Source organism: Bison bison, unplaced genomic scaffold, assembly GCF_000754665.1.
Source record: "Bison bison bison isolate TAMUID 2011002044 unplaced genomic scaffold, Bison_UMD1.0 scf7180017854266, whole genome shotgun sequence".
Taxonomy (NCBI): Eukaryota; Metazoa; Chordata; class Mammalia; order Artiodactyla; family Bovidae; genus Bison; species Bison bison.
In genome coordinates, this window is record NW_011484839.1 from 122,915 (window position 1) to 146,599 (window position 23,685).

At 35.3% G+C, this 23,685-nt stretch overlaps 1 protein-coding gene across 4 annotated transcripts in view; it reads right to left on the reverse strand.

Moving 5' to 3' along the window:
• CHD9 (chromodomain helicase DNA binding protein 9) overlaps positions 1–23,685 on the reverse strand; it is a 224,831-nt gene that overhangs the window by 108,972 nt on the left and 92,174 nt on the right. For all 4 annotated transcript variants that reach the window (XM_010856368.1, XM_010856358.1, XM_010856340.1 and 1 more), the window contains exon 2: positions 21,431–23,050. In XM_010856368.1, coding sequence (XP_010854670.1) covers positions 21,431–22,885 — 1,455 coding nt within the window. In that variant the 5' untranslated portion in view covers positions 22,886–23,050. The remainder of the gene's footprint in view (positions 1–21,430; positions 23,051–23,685) is intronic.

Sequence of the window (23,685 nt, forward strand, 5' to 3'; positions counted from 1 at the left end):
TATTCGATTTGTATCTCTAAAACCTAGCCAGTGTTTGGTACAGTTGCATCATCTACGCAATGAGGATAATCACAATATCTATGGCTATGACAAACCTATAGAGTATATTAAAAAGCAAAAACATCACATTGCCAACAAAGGTCCATATAGTCAAAGCTATGGTTTTTCCAGCAGTCAGGTACCAATGTAAGAGGTGGACCATAAAGAAGGCTGAGAGCCAAAGAATCAACGCTTTCAAACTGTGGTGTTAGAGAAGACTCTTGAGAGCCCTGTGAACTACAAGGAGATCCAACCAGTCAATCCTAAAGGAAATCAATCCGAATGTTCATTGGAAGGACTGATGCCGAAGCTGAAGCTCCAATACTGTGGCCACCTGATGCAAAGAGTCAACTCATTGGAAAAGACCCTGTTGGTGGAAAAAACTGACAGCAGGAGGAGAAGGGGATGACAGAGAATGAGATGGTTGGAGGGCATCACCGATTCAGTGGATGTGAGCTTGAGCAAACTTCAGGAGATGGTGAAGGACAGGGAAGCCTGGTGTGCTGCAACCATGAGGTCACAAAGAGTCAGACACAACTGAGCGACTGAACAACACAATGCCCATGTATGGAATCCAGAAAGATTTTACAGATGAGCCTGTTTGCAGGGCAGGAATAGAGACACAGATGCAGAGAACAGACAATGTGGAAATGGGGGGAAAGGGTGGGTGAGACAAATATTGGGACAGCAGGACTGACACATAAACACTACTGTGTGTAACACAGATGGCCAGTGGGAACCTGCTGCATAGCACAGGGAGCTCAGCTGGGTGCTCTGTGGTGACCTAGATGGATGGGATGGGGCGGGGGGAAGTTGGTTCAAGAGAGAGTGGATATACGCATACATATACCTGCTTTACCTGACAGTAAAGCAATTATACTGCAATTTTTTAAAAAATAAGAAAAAACCCATTCATCTCTATTTTTTCATCTTCTCAACCTTAAGAGAGATTTCAAATAAATAAGGCAAATATGAATATATTTTTAATCTCATTTCATGAAGATTAGCTTATTTTCTCCATGTTAAAAATAGTATGTAAATAACCATTAACAATAAAAAGAAAATAGTGACTCTGGAGTTAGGCAATCTTGGGTTTAAAACTTCTTTCTGTTACATATCAGCCATGTAACTTTGGGCAAGTTTGTTAATCTTTCCAAACTATAGTGCCCTCATCCATAAAATGCGTATAATACTGCTGCTAAGTCGCTTCAGTCATGTCTGACTCTGTGCGACCCCATAGACAGCAGCCCATCAGGCTCCACCGTCCCTGGGATTCTCCAGGCAAGAACACTGGAGTGGGTTGCCATTTCCTTCTCCAATGCATGAAAGTGAAAAGTGAAAGTGAAGTCGCTCAGTTGTGTCTGACTCTTAGCGATTCCATGGACTGCAGCCTACCAGGCTCCTCCGTCCATGGGATTTTCCAGGCAAGAGTACTGGAGTGGGGTGCCACTGCCTTCTCCTACCAGCTAAAAGATTGTGTTCAGTATTAAAACAAGCTAATTCATGCAGCGCATAGTGTGATAATTGGCTATAATATTTTTTGAGTGCCTATTTCTTAAGCTCTTTACAAATATTATCCTATTTAATCTTACATGTATCAGTCACTAAAAGAGATAGCTACAGAAAAAAAAAGTGTTTGTATATAGTGATTTGTGGTTCAATTGTTTTGCTTTTTTAAGGAAAAGGAAACATTGTATTTTAATGAATGAGTGATACTTACAGTAGTGAGAGATTTGGGAAGTTATGGTGTCATGTACGAGGCTTTGACTGCCAGGCTAAGTGAAGACGTTGGGCAGGAAAAATTACGATAAAAGCTATACCAGATTAACCTGGCACTAAAGTGGAACAAAGCAGAGGCAGTAATTTAGAGGAGGTACATCTAAGTTATCAGCCCTCACTGCCCATCCGTAAAGAGGTCTACATTCAAATGAAAAATGTTAAACGAGATTTAAGAAGGTATGTATTTGGTGGAGAAGTAAATGGCAACCCACTCCAGTATTCTTGTCTGGAAAATCTCATGGACAGATGAGCCTGGTGGGCTAGTGTCTGGCATCGCAGAGTCATACACAATTTAGCAACTGAACAACAACAACACACAATCAGGCAGATTGTGATTTGGGGAAATAGTTCTTGATGGAAATGTGACATAAAATGAAGAGTGAAGTGACCTAGCAGTATGGAATACAGAGTTTTGTAAGAAATTAACATTTGTGTATAGAATAATAATTGCAAATATTCAAACGATAAAGTCCATGGCTAAAGAAAAAAAAAAAAAAGAAGGTATGTATTTAGGGAGTATCTTGTACAAAGTGATATAAGAAAGCTTGGGATACCATAAAATAAAAGAAGTAGAAAATATAGAGCGAGAAGCTAGGAGAGCTTTAGCAAGTATCTTGGAGAATCTGGAATAGTGAGGAGGAGAAAAAAGAAGAACCAAGAAATTGGAGAAAGAATAATCAGCCTAAGACTTTGTAGTGAAACAGATCCATAGAATCCATATGGATTCCTGAATTCAGATCCCTGAATCCATAGAAACAGATCCCAGAAAAAGTGATGAGCTTCAGATATGCAGACGACACTACCCTTACGGCAGAAAGTGAAGAGGAACTAAAAGCCTCTTGATGAAAGTGAAAGTGGAGAGTGAAAAAGTTGGCTTAAAGCTCAACATTCAGAAAACTAAAATCATGGCATCTGGTCCCATCACTTCATGGGAAATAGATGGGAAACAGTGGAAACAGTGTCAGACTTTAATTTTTGGGCTCCAAAATCACTGCAGATGGTGACTGCAGCCATGAAATTAAAAGACACTTACTCCTTGGAAGGAAAGTTATAACCAACCTAGATAGCATATTCAAAAGCAGAGACATTTCTTTGTCAACAAAGGTCCATCTAGTCAAGGCTATGGTTTTTCCAGTGGTCATGTATGGATGCGAGAGTTGGACTGTGAAGAAAGCTGAGCGCCGAAGAAGTGATGCTTTTGAACTCTTGAGAGTCCCTTGGACTGCAAGGAGATCCAACCAGTCCATCCTAAAGGAGATCAGTCCTGGGTGTTCATTGGAAGGACTGATGCTGAAACTCCAATACTTTGGCCACCTCATGCGAAGAGTTGACTCATTGGAAAAGACCCTGATGCTGGGAGGGACTGGGGGCAGGAGAAGGGGACGACAGAGGATGAGATGGTTGGATGGCATCACTGACTTGATGGACGTGAGTCTGGGTAAACTCCGGGAGTTGGTGATGGACAAGGAGGCCTGGCGTGCTGTGATTCATGGGGTCGCAAAGAGTTGGACACGACTGAGCAACTGAATTGAACTGAACAGTGTCAAAAACTGAGTACCTATGAGAAGTAATTGGTATAACCCTTACTCTACATTTCAAGAAGTCTAGATGGTTTATTCTCACCAGAAGTACTGTCATCTATATTTTTGCCTTAATATATCACTAAAACAGTTTTCAAATATTTATAATCTCTCATTCTTCTCTTCCCTCAAAAGAAATCTAAGAGATTTCAGTAACTCACTTGTTCTCCTCAAATTATGTAAATCCCTTTCATTTATCCCAATTTTAGCCAACGTTTTCCCTGAAGGAAGTAAATTTAGAAGGCACGTTAAAATAAAGGGGACAAGTAATTAATTTTTAAAATGTCAGAGAGAACTCATAGCTACTTACAGACCACTGTTCCTTCAAAGAACATCCTGGCAACAAGAAAATATATAAAATTTGTATGTCATGATAATTTAAATTGGTATGCCAGGATTATTAAAAAAAATTTTTTAATGACAAAGCAATGAAGACTTGGATATATTTTTAATTCTAAAGTCATGACCAAAACTAAAGAGTTCAAACATTTCAGTGGTATATTTTAAGTAAAAATGATTTAAACAATTCAGTAGTATATCCTAACAGTTGGAGAAACTTGAATATGAATAAGATTTTAAATGAAATGTGAAATTACTATTGACTATCTTCGGTGACCAACCTAGACAGCATATTAAAAAGTAGACACATCACTTTACCAACAAAGGTCCGTCTAGTCAAGGCTATGGTTTTTCCAGTGGTCATGTATGGATGTGAGAGTTGGACTGTGAAGAAAGCTGAGTGCCGAAGAAGTGATGCTTTTGAACTGTGGTGTTGGAGAAGACTCTTGAGAGTCTGTTGGACTGCAAGGAGATCCAACCAGTCCATCCTAAAGGAAATCAGCCATGAATATTCATTGGACGGACTGATGCTGAAGCTGAAACTCCAATACTTTGGCCACCTGATGCGAAGATCTGACTCACTGGAAAAGACCCTGATGCTGGGAAAGATTAAAGGCAGAAGAAGGGGATGAAAGGGGATGAGATGGTGGGATGGCATCACCAACTCGATGCAAATGAGTTTGAGTATGCTCCAGGAGTTAGTGATGGATAGGGAAGCCTGGCGTGCTGCAGTCCATAGGGTTGTGAAGAGTTGGACACGACTGAACGACTGAACTAACTGATCTTTGGTGTGATAATGATTGTATTTAAAAACCTATCTCTCATTCTTTAGGAGATTTTAACATGAAGTATTGAGAGGTAAAGTCTTGTGAGGACTGGAATTTACTTTCAAATCATACCACTCAAAACAATAAAATCTACGTACTTAACTATAACTAGAGCAAAAAAGGCAAAATGTTAACACCTACTGAAATGAAAGAACATTTATTTACTACTTTTATTTATTTACTTTTTATTTGTTTTTGGATACCGAATATTTTTCATTAGAAAATAACTTGTCCTAATCCACTACCATACTAACAATTCATTGACTGGAACACACATATGTATTAATAGGACAATTTCACTTTAATCCCAAGACAGCTTTGTTTTTAAGAAAATTTTAAAACTATACAGTCTACAAACTCTTAATTCTCAAATCAGCTATACTTGAATTGACAGATATAAAGCCCAAGGTATGGATAATGATAAAGATTTCCATAAAGAGAAAATTTTTCTCTTGGTCTTAGACAAGCTAGCTACCTACATCCTGCACTAACTTACCAGCTCTCACCAACAAACTTCACATGTCTGTGTCATTGCTTGTAAAGAAAACATCTTTCTTTACATCAGGTAAGAGGAGTCCCTCTTCCTTGAGCTGCACAGTTTAGAGGGTTTGATTCCTGTGTCACACCCCTCCTCAAGGCCAAAAGAATGTACTACTTCTTCCCTCTTCTAGAACATGCTCCAGGTATGTAGGAATTCCCTACCTAAAACAGTTTCACACTCACTTGCAGAGCTCACCTGGGTCTATTCCCTAGGTTTGTTCTCTCAAGGAAGTCCTTGTTTGGCAAGGAACACTTTGTATGGCAAGGGTAAAGAGATGGCAAGAGCGAAGGGGAGCCTGGATATGCAGGCTGAGAAGTCCATATTGTGTTCATGAGGCCACCAGAAATACAAGATAGCAACAGGAGTGGGAAGAAAAGTAGAATGACCCATTTCTGCCATATTCTGGGTGTGGGACTCCATAGGGCCCAAGGATTCTATTTTCAAACAAATGCTTCTGTTTCTCAAAGAAGAACAGAACATATTTGACAATTCATTGACTTCACAACTTTAAATATTTTGACATACAATTTAAGAGCTTACATTTGTACTCTTTCCCTGGGACTCAAAAATTCTAGGGACAAGCCAGCTTAAAAATGAGTTAAGAAATAGTTACATAAGAAAGTAGGGGAGTGTAAAAAAATGTTATGTAAGAAAAAGAACAATAAAAGGAAATAGAATCAGATTTTAGATTATGCCACTAAAAAGTTATACAGACTTTATATTTGGGCTTCAGTTTCTATAATGATAAGATTTTTAAAAGTTGATTAATAATTAAAGGTCTTTCTAGTTATAATATTTTTTGAAAATCCTTGAAGCAAGGAATCATTATCAAATAATAAGCTGAGTTTACAATTTACAGGGCACTTTCAAATTTACTGTCACATTAATCAAAAATGTTAGAAAAAATATACAGCCACATACTACAGATGAGAAAGCTTGCCTAAGACTACTATGATAGTAGACAACAGGGCTAGGATTCAAGCTTCGTTCTCCTCACTACAAAGTCAGTGCTATTCCTACTCTATAAAAGAAACTGACATTCAAAAATCAACCTGCAAAATATTTATTATCCAACAATGGAACTGAGAAATGAATGACAGATACCAAGAACAGAAAAACTAATTTATCTTCTTCATAAATAGCTCATTTGTCTGGTGACAAAAATTCATGAATTAAACTTTCTAGTAATTATGGCTCAATTCAGTAAGAGATATAACCACATGAGTAATATTAAGAAAGTGCTGAAAGAGTAAGTTACAAAGAAACAGAGTCAAGCCAAAAAAAGAAAAAAAAGAAAGTCAAAAACAGCAGTTTTACAAGATAAAATACAACACTTTGGAAATCAGATTATCTGATTAAAAAAAAAAGTACCATTCCCTGCAGTACTACAATATCTAAGATGCTTATGAATTTAACCTGGAATTATATAAGATTATTTTATAATAAATATTATGTAAATAGTTATTAAAACAACTAAGCAAACTACTGAATTATGTATTACAAAATCATCAATTATTTACCTTTTCTTTCTCTTTTTTTGGGGGGTGGTGAGTGAGACTTGTTCCCCAACCAGGGATGGAACTCAGGCCCTTGGCAGGGACAGCACAGAACCCTAACCACTGGACTTTCAAGGGATTCCCTCTTTATCTTTTCTCACTATCTAGTTTTCTCAAATCCATGTTGTCTTTGCTCTGTGACTTATAAACTGTGATACCCTGAGTTTTGGGTTTTTTTTTAAATTACAAATTAAGGTGCCATAATGAAGAGTAGGATAAAATGTGATGACATATAAAAATGTATCCAACACTATCTGTATGACCCTGAACAAGCTATATAATTATTCTGTACTTCAAGTCAGTATCTGTAAAAAGAGTAGATAAGATCTACCTCAGAGGTGTTCTGACAATTAAATGAAAAAAATATGTAAAGACATGATCTTTTAAGTATAACTGCTCAATGTTTATTGGCTACTTGTATTCTTATTATTATTCATAACTGTATAAATCATTAAAGGAAAGTCTGTACATTAACCTTGATATTCTAGGAATCTAATTATAGGCACACACAATAATTTATCTACAAAGATACTCGCTATACTATACAAGGCAAACTGGCTACATAAATCATACTACTTCTATATTATAAATTATCATATAGTCATTAAATGGTGTTTTAAGTCCTCCAATTAAAGCCAAGATGGAGTAATAGGAACTGGATTTATCCTCACACTTAAAACAACCAAAAAACCAAACACAATATGTAAAACTATCATTTCTAGATGGTGGACATCAGGCAACCCATGGTAGTAACCCCTGAGAGAAGAGAAACAAGCCAAGGCTGACTATTAGCCTACTTTAAGCTGCAGAACAGGGAGATCAGAAAGTCAGGTGGAATCTCACAGCCTGAGTTGAGGAGACAGAGCTGAGAGTTCAGGGGAATCAAAGCTACTAGTTTGCAGGGGAACATTCTGCAGCAGAGAGAGCTTCACAGGGAAAGACCTCTGGAGATCTTCAGAAGGTCTCCTCCCAAGGCTTTAGATAAGTACTGATCAATAATACTACCAGTTTGTGAAGTTCCCCAAGGCCCAAAACAAGCCACCTGAAAGGAACCGCGCTTTCACACTAAGGCCAGGGATGGTCCACCTCAGCCAGAGTGGAAAATTTTCTATTTCACAAGGCATTGGAAAGAGAATTCACAATGCTATTATTGTGTCAGTTGTGGGGGAAAATTAGTCCTAAAGACTGTCCATCCAAAGCTTGAAAACAGATCTTATAAACCAATTTTCAAGTAGCTTAACTCTATCCCAGAACAAACTCAAGAATATTTATAGAAAATGCAAAACTTTCCTAGCACTAAATGGTAAAATTCACAATGTCTGGCATCCATTCAAAAATTATCAGGCAGGCAAAGTGGCAGGAAAATACAACCTACATTAAGGAGAGAAATCAATCAATAGAAGCAGGCTCAGAAATGACAGATAATAGATATAGTAGACAAGCAAAAGTAACATAGTATAATTATATTTCAAATGTTCAGTAAATTAGAGGAAAGATTAAGCCTGCTAAGTATAGACATGGAAGACATAAAATGAATGAAAATGAGATTTAAAAAATACATTGGCTGGAATTAACAGATTATACAACAAAAGAAAATAGTGAATACAAATCAATAAAAACTATCCAAACACAAAACAACAAAAATAAAACTCAGAACTAAAGACAAGGAAAAAGCTAAAAAAAATACACATACACATATACACACATGAGTGAGCTGTGGTACAACTTCAAGCAGCCTAATATACCTATATTTGAGAACAAAAACAAAAAAATTTCAAAGAAAAATGTTCATGCTTGACAAAAAACTATAAGAACAGATCTAAAAAGCTCAACAAAACTCATGCACAAGAAACATGAAGAAAATCACACCAAGTATCAGAATCAAACTGCTTAAAAATAATAAAAGAGAAGAAGATTTATAAAAGTTAGCAGAGAACAAACATATGTTACACACAGAGGAACAAAGTAAGAATTACAGAAGTCTTCACACCAGAAACAAGGCAAAAACGAAGACAGCAGAGCAACATATTTAAAGGATAAAAAGAAAAACCACTGTCAACCTAGAAGTCTATATCCAGCAAAAGCGTCTTTAAAAAACAGAGGTCGTAAAACTTTTTAGACATCAAAAAATTAAAAGAATTCATGACTATCAGACCTGCACTACAAGAAATGTTAAATGAAGTCTTTCAAGCAGAAAAAATGGTATCAGATAGAAACCTAACATCTACATGAAGAAATGAAGAATACTGGAAATGGTATCAGTTCAGTTCAGTTCAGTCGCTCAGTTGTGTCCGACTCTTTGCGACCCCATGAATCGCAGCACACCAGGCCTCCCTGTCCTCCCTGTCCACTCAGACTCATGTCCATCGAGTCAGTGATGCCATCCAGCCATCTCATCCTCTATCGTCCCCTTCTCCTCCTGCCCCTAATCCCCCCCAGCATCAGAGTCTTTTCCAATGAGTCAACTCTTCGCATGAGGTGGCCAAAGTACTGGACATTTAATTAAATATAAAATATTTTTTTTCTTATTCATAAAATTGTATTCAAAGATAGCTGACTGCCTAAAGGAACATTAGTAGAAATTTAGTGTGGAGTTTATAACTTACATAGACAACAACAAAAGTACAAAGGCCAGGATGGTGGGAAATGGAAGTACACTGTGATATCAGTCATATGCATTCATACTGAAGATGTATATTATAACTGAAGGTAAACTGTGATAAGTCAAAGATGTATACCATTAATCTTAAAGCAACCACTAAAATAATTTAAAAAGTACTAAACAGTACCTCACCAAAGGCTTACTTTACATGCCAGATGTCACTTTATCACCTCTCAGGTCTAAATCTATACTTCATTGTCTGCACTACAATAAAGGAACTTGTACACATTTTTCTCTGCCAGTGGCACAATGTTAAGCTTTGCTAGCAGTGGGCATTGGAATGCAACTGGAAGATGATGGAGTCTCAAATCCTAGTTCCAGTGGATTGTCTTCAACAGGGCTACAGAAGAATGCAGGAGCCAGAGGGACAAAAAACCACCCCATGTTTAACTTCCCATGACACCTTTTTAGGCAGTTTCACAGAAGTTTTGAGTCATAAAAACGGTATATGGGCATTGTCTCTGCATCTCCCTCAGTACCTCAAACAGTGGATTCCCAATCGTTGTTGTTCAGTCGCTCAGTCATGTCAGACTCTTTGCAGCCTATGGACTGCAGCACACCAGGCTTCCCTGTCCTTCACCAAGTCCCGGAGCTTGCTCAAACTCGTGTCCATCAAGTCGGTGATGCCATACAACCATCTCATCCTCTGCTGACCCCTTCTCCTCCTGCCTTCAATCTTTCCCACCACTAGGGTCTTTTCCACTGAGTCAGTTCTTAACATCAGGTAGCCAAAGTATTGGAGCTTCAGCATCTGTCCTTCCAACGAATATTCACGACTGATTTCCTTTAGGATTGACTGGTTTGATCTTTCTGCAGTCCAAGAGACTCTCAAGAGTCTTCTCCAACACAATTCAAAAGCATCAATTCTTCAGCGCTCAGCTTTCTTTATGGTCCAACTCTCACATCTGTACATGATTACTGGAAAAAAAAAAAAAAAAAATGTAGGACCTTTGCTGGCAAAGTAACGTCTCTGCTTTTTAATAAGCTATCTAGGTTTGTCATAGTTTTTCTTCCAAGGAGAAAGTATCTTTTAATTTCATGCTTGCAGTCACCACCTTCAGTGATTCTGGAGCCCAAGAAAATAAAGTCTGTCACTGTTTCCACTTCCCCGACTATTTGTCATGAAGTGACAGGACCAGATGCCATGATCTTCATTTTTTGAACGTTGAGTTTTAAGCCAGATTTTTCACTCTCCCCCATCACCTTTATCAAGAGGCTCTTTAGTTTCTTGTCACTTTCTGCCATTAGGGTGTTGTCATCTGCATATTGAGGTTACTGATATTTCTCCTGGCAATCTTGATTCCAGTTTGAACTTCATTCAGCCTGGGATTTCACATGATGTACTCTGCATAGAATTTAAACAAGCAGGGTGACTGTATACAGCCTTGAAGTACTTCTTTCCCAATTTGGAACCAGTTCATTGTTCCACGTCCGGTTCTAAATGTTGCTTCTTGACCTGCATATGGGTTTCTCAGGAGGCAAGTAAGGTGGTCTGGTATTCCCATCTCTTTAGGAATTTTCCACAGTTTGTTGTGATCGACACAGTCAAAGGCTTTAGCATAGTCAATGAAGCAAAAGTAGATGTTTTTCTGGAATTCCCTTGCTTTCTGTATGTTCCAACAGATATTGGTAGTTTGATCTCTGTTTCCTCTACCTTTTCTAAATGCAGCAGGTCCATCTGGAAGTTCTCAATTCAAGTAGTGTTGAAGCCTAGCTTGAAAGATTTGGGCATTACGTTGCTAACATGTGAAATGAGTGTAGTTGTGCAGTAGTTTGAACATTCTTTGGCATTGTCCTTCTTTGGGATTGGAATGAAAACTTTTTCAGTCCTGTGGCCACTGCTAAGTTTTCCAAATTTGCTGGCATATTGAGTGCCACACTTAAACAGCATAATCTTTTAGGATTTTAAATAGCTCAGCTGGAATTCCATCACCTCCACTAACTTTGTTCATATGACAGGTGTTCAGAATATATTTACTGAATTCATAAACAAATGAATGTCTTATAAACAAAGCTGTCAGAACTACAACTATATTAGTGCTTAGCATATAGTATGCTCTCAAAAATTTCTATTTACCTTATAAAAAGAAAACTCAAACCCCTCTGTTCAACATGAGTTTAACCTAAATCAAATACCAAGCAAGGACCACATTTTATTTCATACATAACATAGCACCACATGAAATACTAGATGGTGACAAAGTACTTATGAAAGTGAATCAAAAATTTCTGGATCTCAAGGTTCTAACACAAAAACCCAACTAAGAAATTACAAATAGTACTCAGATCCATTACATTGCATAGTATAAGCAAAGCAAATGAGCTCCTTAAAGAAATGGCTGATTCCAGGTCTGAGGCAAAGCAATTAAATACATCTTCTTACACCAGAAAGTAGAAGTATTTAGAGAAGAAAGAGGACACATTAGAAGGGCACAGGGTTGGCTTGCAAAGATTCCCACTGGCAAATATTCAAAAAGAATAAGGGCAAATGACTATAACATATTCAGTGTTTTTTAACCTATGGATCCAACTCTTTATAGCCAAATCCCACTTACTAATTAAAAAGGAGTGAAGGTAATTTTAGAAAGAAACAAAGTGTAGTCACTCGGTTGTGTCTGACTCTTTGCAATCCCATGGACATCAGGCCCGTCCTCCATGGGATTTTCTGGGCAAGAGTACTGGAATGGGTTGCCATTTCCTTCTCCAGGGAATCTTCCTGACCCAGGCATTGAACCCAAGTCTCTCGCATTACAGACAGACGCTTTACTGTCTGAGCCACCAGGGAAGTCTGAAGGTAATTTTAATAGGTGATAAAACTTAGCATCACCATTAATGAGACAAACTCCTAATATGACCTAATGTGACCCAAGAGAAGTACATCTATGTGGCACCCTCACCAAGAAATGTTTAATTTGAAGTATGAAGAAACAATTAGATAAAAACAGACAGGGTCTAGACTTTTTTAAAAAATGATGACATTGGAAAAGAAAACAAAAAGGCATGAAAACCCCTGTATTAGGATACAGAATATTAACAAGACATAACTAAATGCAATGCCTGATCTTTGACTGGATCCTGTATTTTAAAATAAACATCTATAAAAATTACTAGGATAATTAAAAGGTATCTGAATTTTGGTCATATGATATTGTTATTGACGATAAGTTTTATTACATAGGAAAAGTAACTTTTATTTAAAATGAAAACAGAGTAAGAAGACAAATGAGGCAAGCAAAAAACTAGTGAGTCTATGTGATGGTACACGGATGTCCACTATATTATCCTTTCAACTCCTAAGTTGACTTTATTTTTTTCCTAAATAAAAAGTCAGGAAAAGTAAATATTACTATAAATATAAACAGTTTAAAAATTCATAATATTCATATTTCTAATATTGCTTAAGTTTACTGAAAGTCATCTTTATTCTTGCAATATAACAAAAATACAGATTTGCAGGCGTAGCCTTAGAGGTCTCTTTGTATTTGTAATGTCAGTACCCAGCACAGTACCTGATATATAAACACCAGGTGCTCAATGAATATATTTGTTGTTTATGCTCTTATGAGTTGATGTGGTAAAAAACACAATGAATTTAAAGATTTTTAGATAGGTTACTTTCCCTCTTGATACCTCAAGTACTTAATCTATAAACTCTGAGAAATAATACCAACTTATATATACCTCAGGTTATTACTAAAAAATTCAAACAATGTAAGTAAACCACTTAAAATATTATGCAAATGTTTTATTATTTCTATTTCTAATTAAATTCAATGTTTATTTACCACATTAATTTTTAAAAATTACTTCTGAAAGTCTTACTTTCATTTGAGGTATTTAGAGGGAAAAAATCCTAGGAAATTTATCTAGCAATGTAATCTTTTAAGTATAATGTATCTCTCAGTAATTACTTATGTCTCTTTTGACATAAAAAAAAAAAAGTAGTGCTAAAAGTTGAATCACACAGTTTTTTTAAAAACAGTTCTGTAACATAATAGTTTGTAATAAAATTAAACAGATTAGAAGCTCAAAAGAAAAGGGCCTGCTTTCTTGACTCTGCCATTTACAAGAGCAGTTGGATATTATATGTACATACATTATAATACGGATATAAACGCATACAAAGGATCAAGTAGGTACAGAACGACAAAATGTCCTGTAACAAAGAGCTAATCTTAGAAACTTAGAGGAATACCTTCTTTAAATAGGATGGATCAAGGAAATGAATTGTTTATAATTATCACTCATTCAAAATCACTTAGTTGGAGAGCTAAGGAGTGATAGCAACCTGTCAACTGAATCACAACTGAAAAGAGAACACCTCTGAAATTACAATACAGATCAATGGGAAAGTATGACTTAATTTTCAGTTTGAGTTGTTCAAAGGCAAAGGACCATATCTGGTTCATTTTTGCAACCTCAGTGCCCAGCACAATCTCTTACACCTGCTGCTGCTGCTGCTGCTGCTAAGTCGCTTCAGTAGTATCCGACTCTGTGCAACCCCATAGACGGCAGCCCACCAAGCTCCCTCGTCCCTGGGATTCTCCAAGCAACAACACTGGAGTGGGTTGCCATTTCCTTCTCCAATGCATGAAAGTGAAAAGTGAAAGTGAAGTCGTTCAGTCGTGTCTGACTCTTAGCGACCCCGTGGACTGCAGCCTACCAGGCTCCTCTGTCCATGGGATTTTTCAGGCAAGAGTACTGGAGTGGGGTGCCATCACCTTCTCCATCTTACACCTGGTAGATACCTAATAAATGCTGAACAAACAGAAGCAGCAAAAATGCAACATTTCTAAAACACGGATGTTACACAAAATTCAGTCATTCACACATACACAGTTTATATCTATATTTGACAGATACAATAAGTGTGCATTTTTTAACACTAGAAGTATGGTTAAAAACTTAAAATACATTGAAAGATATACAAAAAAAAATCCTACACAAAAACAAAACTGAGCAACTCAAAAAATATCAATACTTATAACACATTAATTTTAAATGCCTGGCCATTCTCATTTCTGATCACGCTTAAATACTATAGCGTTTAAACTATAAGAAGGAATGTTAGCCAGTTGTATGACAGCAAGCAAAATGACCTGTTTTTGCTTTTTGTATTAGGATAGGGTGAAATATTATCCAGCTCTAAAATTCTATAATTCTAGGAAATGTTCAACGTAAACTCTTGAGGTACACAAGTGTACATTAATCTAGCAAAAAACTTTGCTTAAAGATTGGTTCTTAGCCCTTATTACCTCATAATAACTTTAAATGCAATATAATCCATAAAAATATTGAATCACTATGTTGTATACCTGAAATGAATATAATATTGCAAATAATATAAAACGTCAATACAAAAAAGAAGACTACCCTCCTTTCATAATTTGTAAGGTATTATTTGCATAATAAATGTGCAAGTTATTATTTGCATAGTTGCCTATAGTAAATTACCAGATTTTATTTAACTGAAAACTGCAGTCTAAGCTTCCTGTGTGCTTACCATCTCCTTCCATGTATTATTGATAGCATATTGCATTAAAATATTTCAGTAGTTTAAAATCATTTCAGTCCAACTATCCAAATAAAGAAACCTGATCTCTCATATTTAAATATTCCAAAGTATTCATATTATCATAACAGGAATAAAGTTTGATGGTTCAGTAGCCCCAAACACATTTTTTTCAATTTCAGACATTAATAAGGATAAATGACTGAGTAGTTCTAAGGCATTTGGGAATGCACCTCAATAAAATTAACTACAATGCTATAGCTGTAACTTATATGATCAACTGCACTTTCATTTAAAAAAATAGCAAGAAAGAGTAAAACACAAAAGCAAAAAAACTGAATACAATAAACTCTGTTAGACCTACTTTGAAGTTTGGCTTGAATCTCATACTCTTCACACACTGCACAAATCCACAAATTTCTCACCAACTGCCGCCTCTTCCCCCCGCCCCTGGAATTCACTTCCTGTTCACCTCTCACCCTTAAGTATGCAAGTCAGAAGTCAACAGCCTTAAAGCTACTGTTAACAACTAGAATGTCATTACTCAGTGCAGAACTCAATCCCTCTAATACAATATAATACACAGTTTAATAATTAAGATATTTCAGAAGTAGCTAATATTACACACATTTCCAGTCCAAACAGAACATTTTAATCTAGAAGATTCGACAGAAATGTCAAAACGAAAAAACTTAGTCCACTTTATCTGAAAAAACAAAAACCAACTGAACAGGAAATTCCTTCACAGAATTCTATTTTGTGTATTAGCTTAGACAACTAAGAATTTTGCAACTTCTTATAAGCAATAGCATACCAAATGTATAAAGATGCAAATAAATTTTGATAAATAGAGGGATGTTACTTTATAAGAATTTAAATTATTCAATAAAACAATCTAAATACTAGTTAGGTCATTTTTTTCTCTTCTTTTTGTCTGGGACATAAATGGAATGACAAATTTTGAAATTACTCATTATATGTTGGCTTTTTGATGTAGGAAAAGTTACCACTATTAACAAAACCCCAAACCAAAAATAACTAGCAAAGACCTCAGGATCCTCGGAACTCAATGGCTTTGAGCAAAGTATAGCAAATTTCTTGCTTTAGATTTACATTCAGTTTTAGGAAGTTTTCCACTTTGTTTTTTAATAGTAATTTCATTTACAGGAAAAATTAGTTGTGCTTCTAAGATAACTTTCAAATATCTAAAATCCTTACTTAAGTGAGGGTGATTCCTGGAGGTGTAACAATAATCATTACAAATTTGAACATATAGGACCTCCCTATAAAACTTTAAGAGTTTTTTCATCTTTTCTTAACTGATCATTCTACCACCATTACCATCACTCTTGGGGTGGGGGTTGGGAGAAAGCCATATAATTAAAGGTTTTAAAGCTTAATAGAACACACGTCCACTATCTGGAAAATTTACCCATCTGTGATAAATAATTCCCAGGTATTCCTGGATAGCAGGTAACTTGTCACATATCTTTACCTTTCTTCATTATTTGTAATTGCCACTCAGGAGCTAAACAGGCAATATGAATAATACATCTCACTAAGAAACTCAAAATTACAACCACAGAATAGCTGAAAAGAACCTACCAATTTAGTCCATTTTCCACCTCCTGGCTTTCAGTGCAAGTGTTTTACTTCAAACTTCCTTATACTAATCTACTTTTCTGTGACTTCCACTTGGTAGATGCAATTCCAGCCTCTAAGGTTCTTCAAATATTTGAAGGTAATTATGAGGTTTACCTTTAGGGCATTTGTTATTATCATCTAAAACACAGTCTTATTCTTTAAAAAGTCAAAACACTTTTGGAAGCAATAGCTATTTCACTTTACTTTTGTTCTTTGTTTTGGGGTTGTCTTTCCCCCTGGTAACGGATAAACTATCTGTCAATATTGCCAGAATACATGAGATGAATGGCCTTCACTTAAAGACTCTAAAGCAAGTTTTTATTTCATCAGTAAGGTATATTTCTGAAGGGGTTGGGGGAGGGGCAGGGTGAGAAGGGAGGAATCACTTAGTGTATTATTGGTAAACATCACACTGCATTAATATACTCTGAAGGAAAGTGAAAGTAGTTAAGACCATATATAATGGAGCTAAATCTGATTTGAATCTAGTCAGGTGTGACTTTGGGTATATTACTTAACTTTTCTGTACCTCAGTTTCCTCAAATGGAAACTGGAGGAGTTAACTAACTCCAAATAAAAGGACTGCTGTGGAGGATCAATGTGTTAATAACATATATTAAGTATTTAGAACAGTGTTGGCACAAACATAAGGCTCTATCATAGGGCATATTCTAATTTTTGCTCACTATCACATACCTACTTCAAATTGAACTATTATAGTAATAAATACAACAAAAATATAAAATATTTTAATTACCTTGACTCAGATTTTTCCCAGATCTCAATAACAACTTTACTTTTATATCGCATTTTAGCAACCTTGGGCTTCCCAGGTGCTAGTGGTAAAGAACCGGCTGGCCAGTGAAGGCAGGAGACATAAGAGACACAGGTGCAATCCCTGGGTCAGGAAGACCCCCCTGGAGAAGGGAATGGCAACTCACTTCAGTATTTTTGCCTGGAGAAACCCATGGATAAGGGAGCCTGGCGGGCTACAGTCCCCAGGGTCACAAACAGGTGGACACAACTGAAGCGACTTAGCCCTCAGCACCCTTAGCAAACTTAAGATGGCAAACTTTTAGCCATTTAAAATCATTTTCAGAAAAATATTTTAGGACATGAAAAAATGCCTGCAACATATTAATTTGTTGCAAAATGTAACAATAATTTGTTACAATAATAATAACTACAAAAAAGCAATTTGCCAAACAGCATAAACTATATGATCCCAACTTTGTTCTTAAAAATGCAAAAATACATAGGGAAGAGACAGACAGCTGATCTCATTGGAAACTTACAGAATGTCAACAATGGTATCTTCTCATAGTGATATTACAAGTAACTTATTTTTCATCTGTTTTCTATGTTGTTCAATTTTTAAATAATAATTATGTATTAAGTTTTTTGTCAGAAAAGAAGCCCAATATTTTCTTATTTATTTATTTGGCCACACTGTGTGGCCTGTGGGATCTTAGTTTCTCAATCAGAGATGAACCCAGGCCCTTGGCAGTGAAAAGTGCAGAGTCTGGACCACTGGGGAATTCCCCCAAATCCAGTATTTTAAAATGTGCCTTACAGAAGCTGTTCAAATCTTTCTCTAAGTTTTTTTAAAGCTTATAAAAAAGGCAGGTTTCCCTACCTTCAGGGAAAATTTAAAAAAAAAATTCAAGGTAGTAAATAAAGTTATAAATTCATCAGAATACAAAAGCCAAAAAGGAATTATGTACAATTACATACATCCTAAAATTCTATTTCCTATGCTGATAGCTATTTTAGCTATTCCACATATCTTTCACTGCTATAGAACTTTTACAGTAAATTTAATTTACAAACATTTAAAGATCACACAGTGCTCCATACAGTGTTCCCACTTAATAATCAGACAAAAATGAAAGATTCTATGTCACTAAAGAGCAGTATTTATCATAAAAGAGCTAGGAAATTTTTATGGTATTATTCTCTCAATATTCCTCTGCTCTAACAACCAGAGATGAAAATAAGTTAGTATTTTCTCTATTATGTTTTGTATTTACATTTAGAAATGCTTCCTGTAGCACCTCACTTTTTTTCTTTTCTCTTTTTTAAATGGTAAAATTCTAGAGTCAATTATAAAAGAAATTTTCTCAGCAATATTCAGTTTTTAATGACTGACACAGATTCTAGGATTTTGAAATTATATCCACAAATACTCCACCTCAATTGGGGAATAAGAAAACACAAGGCTTACAGATATTCTTTACATACTTAATATTCTCAGTGAAGCTTTCTAAAATTATAGAGTGCCATCCATGAGTTTTCCAACGATAGATTAATTCATATCTTGTTTTGGCTATAACAATATGTGTCCTTTTAAAAATTCTAATAAAACAAAAATTATGCCACTTTCTTAGTTTTTAATCTGTTAACTTCTATACACATAATTAATAATGCTAATTTAGTCTGAAATGAAATTATTGCATTTAAGCAAGAGACTTAGAAAAAAAAAAACACCTAAGAAAAAATTTCTTTTCATAGAACTTGGGGAAAACTGTAATAATACAACATTTTGGCTATGTAGTAACCATTATCGTTCAGAAAATGCCAAAAAATTCTGATAAAAGACTTACATATGCTCTGCCAAAATTTATCATAAATTAAACATACTGAATAGTTTGATTTCACATATTGGGATATCTGACATAATTCTATACATATAAAATCTATATCCAATCCTTATTAACCATATTATAATCTCCTATCTTCTCTACCAATCCATCTCTTCTCTCCACCCCCACAATCAGAAACTCACAACTCTAAGTCTTAACACAAAGAAGTAATAGGAAACTTGAGAACAGACTTGCAGTAAATCAGATAAGTATTCAAAAACATTTGCCCTTTATCAGTTTTTAAACATGTAGCAAAAAGAATAAGAAGTTAGCAAAATGAAACAAACGCTGAAACAAGAAGATGAGTAGATTTAAATAAAGCCTTATGAATGTATCAGTGTAGATGAGATGATTTATTAAAGGCTGATGAACTGGTGTGAAAAGAATTTCTCTCAGATAGCATTAAGGTTGAGTATTAGTATTAGATTTAGTACTAATATCTAAATATTAGTATTGGGGACTATTTTAGATATTTATAATTATTCTCCATTCATTTCAAATCTATAGAAGAAGAGTCTTCTTTTTAAAGTCAGTAGAACATGTTTAGGAAAACATGAATTTAAAAAAAATCCTTAGAAAAAATAAGGAAATAAGTTAATAAATTTCAGATTTAATAACTTCAATTATATGCTGGACAAATTAATTAGTCAAACTAGTCAGAAATATACATTAAAAGTGAATAGATGATCCTGGGTTTGATCAGTAGTTTTTCCCCAAGGTCCAAGATGCTTGACCCTCTTCCAGTAGAGGGAGCAAAATCATAATATATTCAGGCAACAAAAAGATAGAAAGAGAATTTACAAGTTGCTTGTAAGTATCTTAAATCTATTTAGATAATTCAAATGCTGTACTAAAAACATCACGACCCACAAAGCAAAAGATTTTATCCTTTTCAGATACTTCAAAGTTTTGAAATAAAAAAATGGTCTGTAAATACTTAATTTCAAGAACCATGCTGTATTTCATTGTCTACCAAATCTCACAGTAAGCAAAGTATTAAAGCAATTTTATAAATCTTTAACAACAAACTTTCAGAAAGCTGATAAAATACTACATTAAATATACCAAAAGAATTTTAAAGTAATACATTCATATGACAAAAACTATTAAAAAAACAAAGGCAAGAAAAGCAATCGTGCTACCCTAAAACAACCTATTTCCTTTTAGTATTTTTCTTAAGTATATTTCCAAACTGCTATGAAAAAAGTATAGTTATAAAAACATTTGTTAAGTGCTTATTATATGCTAAGCATGTATTATATGCCAGGCACAGTTTTAAGCACTTTACATATTATAACTCGATTCATTCTTATCAAAGCCCTATTATTATCCCATATTTAAAGATGAAGCAAATGAGATGCACTGAAATTATTAACACTTAATAAGTAACATGAACCAAGATTCTAACCCAAGTAGTGTGGTACCAGAGCCTGTACTCTTAACCACTTTACTGGGATCTTAATTTTGAATTATGCTTTTCCACCATTATTAACATATTATCAGTCTTCAAAGTCTTTTTAATGCCTACAACAGTTCATCCAATATAGATAAATTGTGCTGTTTCCAATTTTCCCTCTTAGATACAGCAAGAGAAATATCTTTGGGTATATTACTTTTGCCATATTTGGGTTATTGTAATAAAGTTTTTATACCCAAATATGCCACGTGCCACCAAATTGCTTTCCAAAATATCTGTATCAATTACAAAGCTATGTGAATTCCAATTTCACCATAAATTTGCATAAATTAAGCATCAAATTTAAAAAATTTTTCTAATAGATAAAAATGAACCACACTGCAACTGAATTATTACTAAAGTTGCATATCATTCTGAATGTCATTTACTGACTTCTTTTGTGAATTTCAGCTTTTACATTTTATTTAATTATCAACTAATGAGATCTCATCAAATTATCAAATTATTTTTATAGGAATATTAACTCTATGTCCATTATATTGGCAATAAAACATTCCCAATCTATTTTCTTTTAATTATGGTTATTTTTTGGTTTTGATAATAAATCTTTCTGTCAAAGGCAATCATAACTGAAAGTTACAAAAGATATCTTAGTACCTTATAAAAGATATATATTTAAAAAAAATCTAAATAATAGAAGTTTATTGCTTTGAGCAAATCAATGAAGGACTTTCACATATAAGACTATTGAAACACTATAAATCTACGTCAAAATATGCACATTCACCTGACAAAATTATTGAGTTTGAGAAATTCTGAGTATGTCTCATGTGAAATAAACTCAGTGAGTAAAACCCCCACGCTACCCCAAACCAAAATAAGAGTTACATACCTGTCGCTGTAAACACAGGCGATTTCTATCATGTAAATGCTGATGATTAGAAAGTGATGAATGCCAACTCCGAGCCTGATTGTGCAACTGAGTTTGAACCATATCAGAAGGCCGTGTTACAAGATGTGAAGTAAATTGCCGATCAAGGTCATGATCTAAAACATGACTTGAATTATCTTGCCCAAATGCTGACTCATCAAACTGGGGAAGGAGACCTTCTTGAAGGAGGTCTTCTGGGTCAAGTCCTGTGAATGGCTCAGTTTGAGATTCCACTTGATGAAGTAAATTCTCTTCCAAAGATGAAAAGCCATTAGTTTCTACATGATCACTGAAATGGCCCATTTGAGTTCCTGAGTCAACAGGATCCGGGAAGTTCATGTGCACAGGAGATAATTTTGAATTGTAATTACCCTGAGGATGTGATGAATGCAACATTTGGAAGTTATTTGAATTCAGTGATGTATTAGGATTTAGCATATGCTGAGTCGATTCTTGCTTGATTCCCCTATGAGGTGAAAAGGAATTACTCCCAGTAAAATCAGATAAAGTCTGATTTGTATGATTAGGTGCAAGAACTGCAGAGGGTTGAAGAAGACTATTTGGTGACACATGATTACTGGAAAAGGAATAATGTGAAGAAAACTGCTGTGAATTACTGACAGAACAAGAAGTCATATTTGGAGAAGGTCCATTAAAATTACCTTCTTGGTGACTGCTACACTTGAGGAAGTGTACTGAAGGGTTTGATGTTTGGGAAAATTGCTGCATCGAAAGAGACTGTTGTGAAGTAGATGCATTATTCATTTGTGGTGGATGGTTAACACTGACTCTGTGTGGACCAGAAATATTAACATCCATAAAAGTTTTAGACTGACTAAGAGAATTTTGCCCTGGGTTAAGATTATTTCTGTTTTGTTGTGAGCGTAGCGAAGTGCACTGTGTTTGTTGTTCATTGGCCTGAAATAAGGCAAAGTCATGGTGTGCCACAAAGCTTTTAGTTTGATGCATAGAGTGAGAATGTCCTGGTTGGTGAAAAGGAGACCCATTTTGATTTGAAATGCTAGTAGCTGTCTGATGGCCCCACATAGGACTGCCATCTGCTACATCTGGAAACAAACCATTGGGCTGGTTCTGGGGGTGGATTGGAGAACAATTAAACTGAGAGTGTGGCGATAACACATGTTCAGCTGGGCTACCAAAAGACTGATTAACTTGGTGAAATTTCATTGAATCAAACTGATTTAACTGTTCATAATCAGTCATCTTCTGATGTGTTGGAGTACCTTGAACATGATTCAGTGAGTCTATGTGCAAAGGTTCAAATTCTGCACCCAAGTTCAATTCATCAACTAGTGAAACAGGTCCTGGTTGTACAAATGCATCATCTGGCAAACCTTCTAAGGTCTCACCAAACAGATTGGCATCATCAAAAAAGTCCATCATGGGATCTGTCATCTTGAAAACTTCAATAATAATCTGGGCTGTTCACTCCAAATGGAGTACATTCAGTTTCTCTGTAGTAGATATTATTGGATCATTTCCAAAGGTCATCAACTAATCCATAACAGGTCAATGTTCATTATTGCTCTGGATAATGACATGTCATGAAGTGTCAGAATCCTAGGAAATAAGAACAAAAGCAAAGTTTAATAATGAATATTCATTAAAGTTTTACAAACAAAGTTTATATATGATTTAAAAAACATACAATCTCAGTGTATAGTATGTTTTGGTATAGTAATTCATGGCAAATAGCTCAGTGATATTCCCTACAGGGAAAAAGTTGCTGCTACAGGGGACATGACTATGCATATATATGCATTCTGTCATTATTATAATGACATTATTATAATGACAGAATGTAAAGCAAACTTGAGAATGGAATGTCAGACTCTCCCATACCATGAAATGACCATCACTCCCCAACAGCTCTAGCATGTACAAAATATTAATGTATTACACTTGAAAGTTATGTTGTGCTAAGGTAGAACTAACACCCAAAAAAGATGTCCTTTTCAATATAGGGGACTGGAATGCAAAAGTAGGAAGTCAAGAAACACCTGGAGTAACAGGCAAATTTGGCCTTGGAATACGGAATGAAGCAGGGCAAAGACTAATAGAGTTTTGCCAAGAAAATGCACTGATCATAACAAACACCCTCTTCCAACAACACAAGAGAAGACTCTACATGGACATCACCAGATGGTCAACACCAAAATCAGACTGATTATATTCTCTGCAGCCAAAGATGGAGA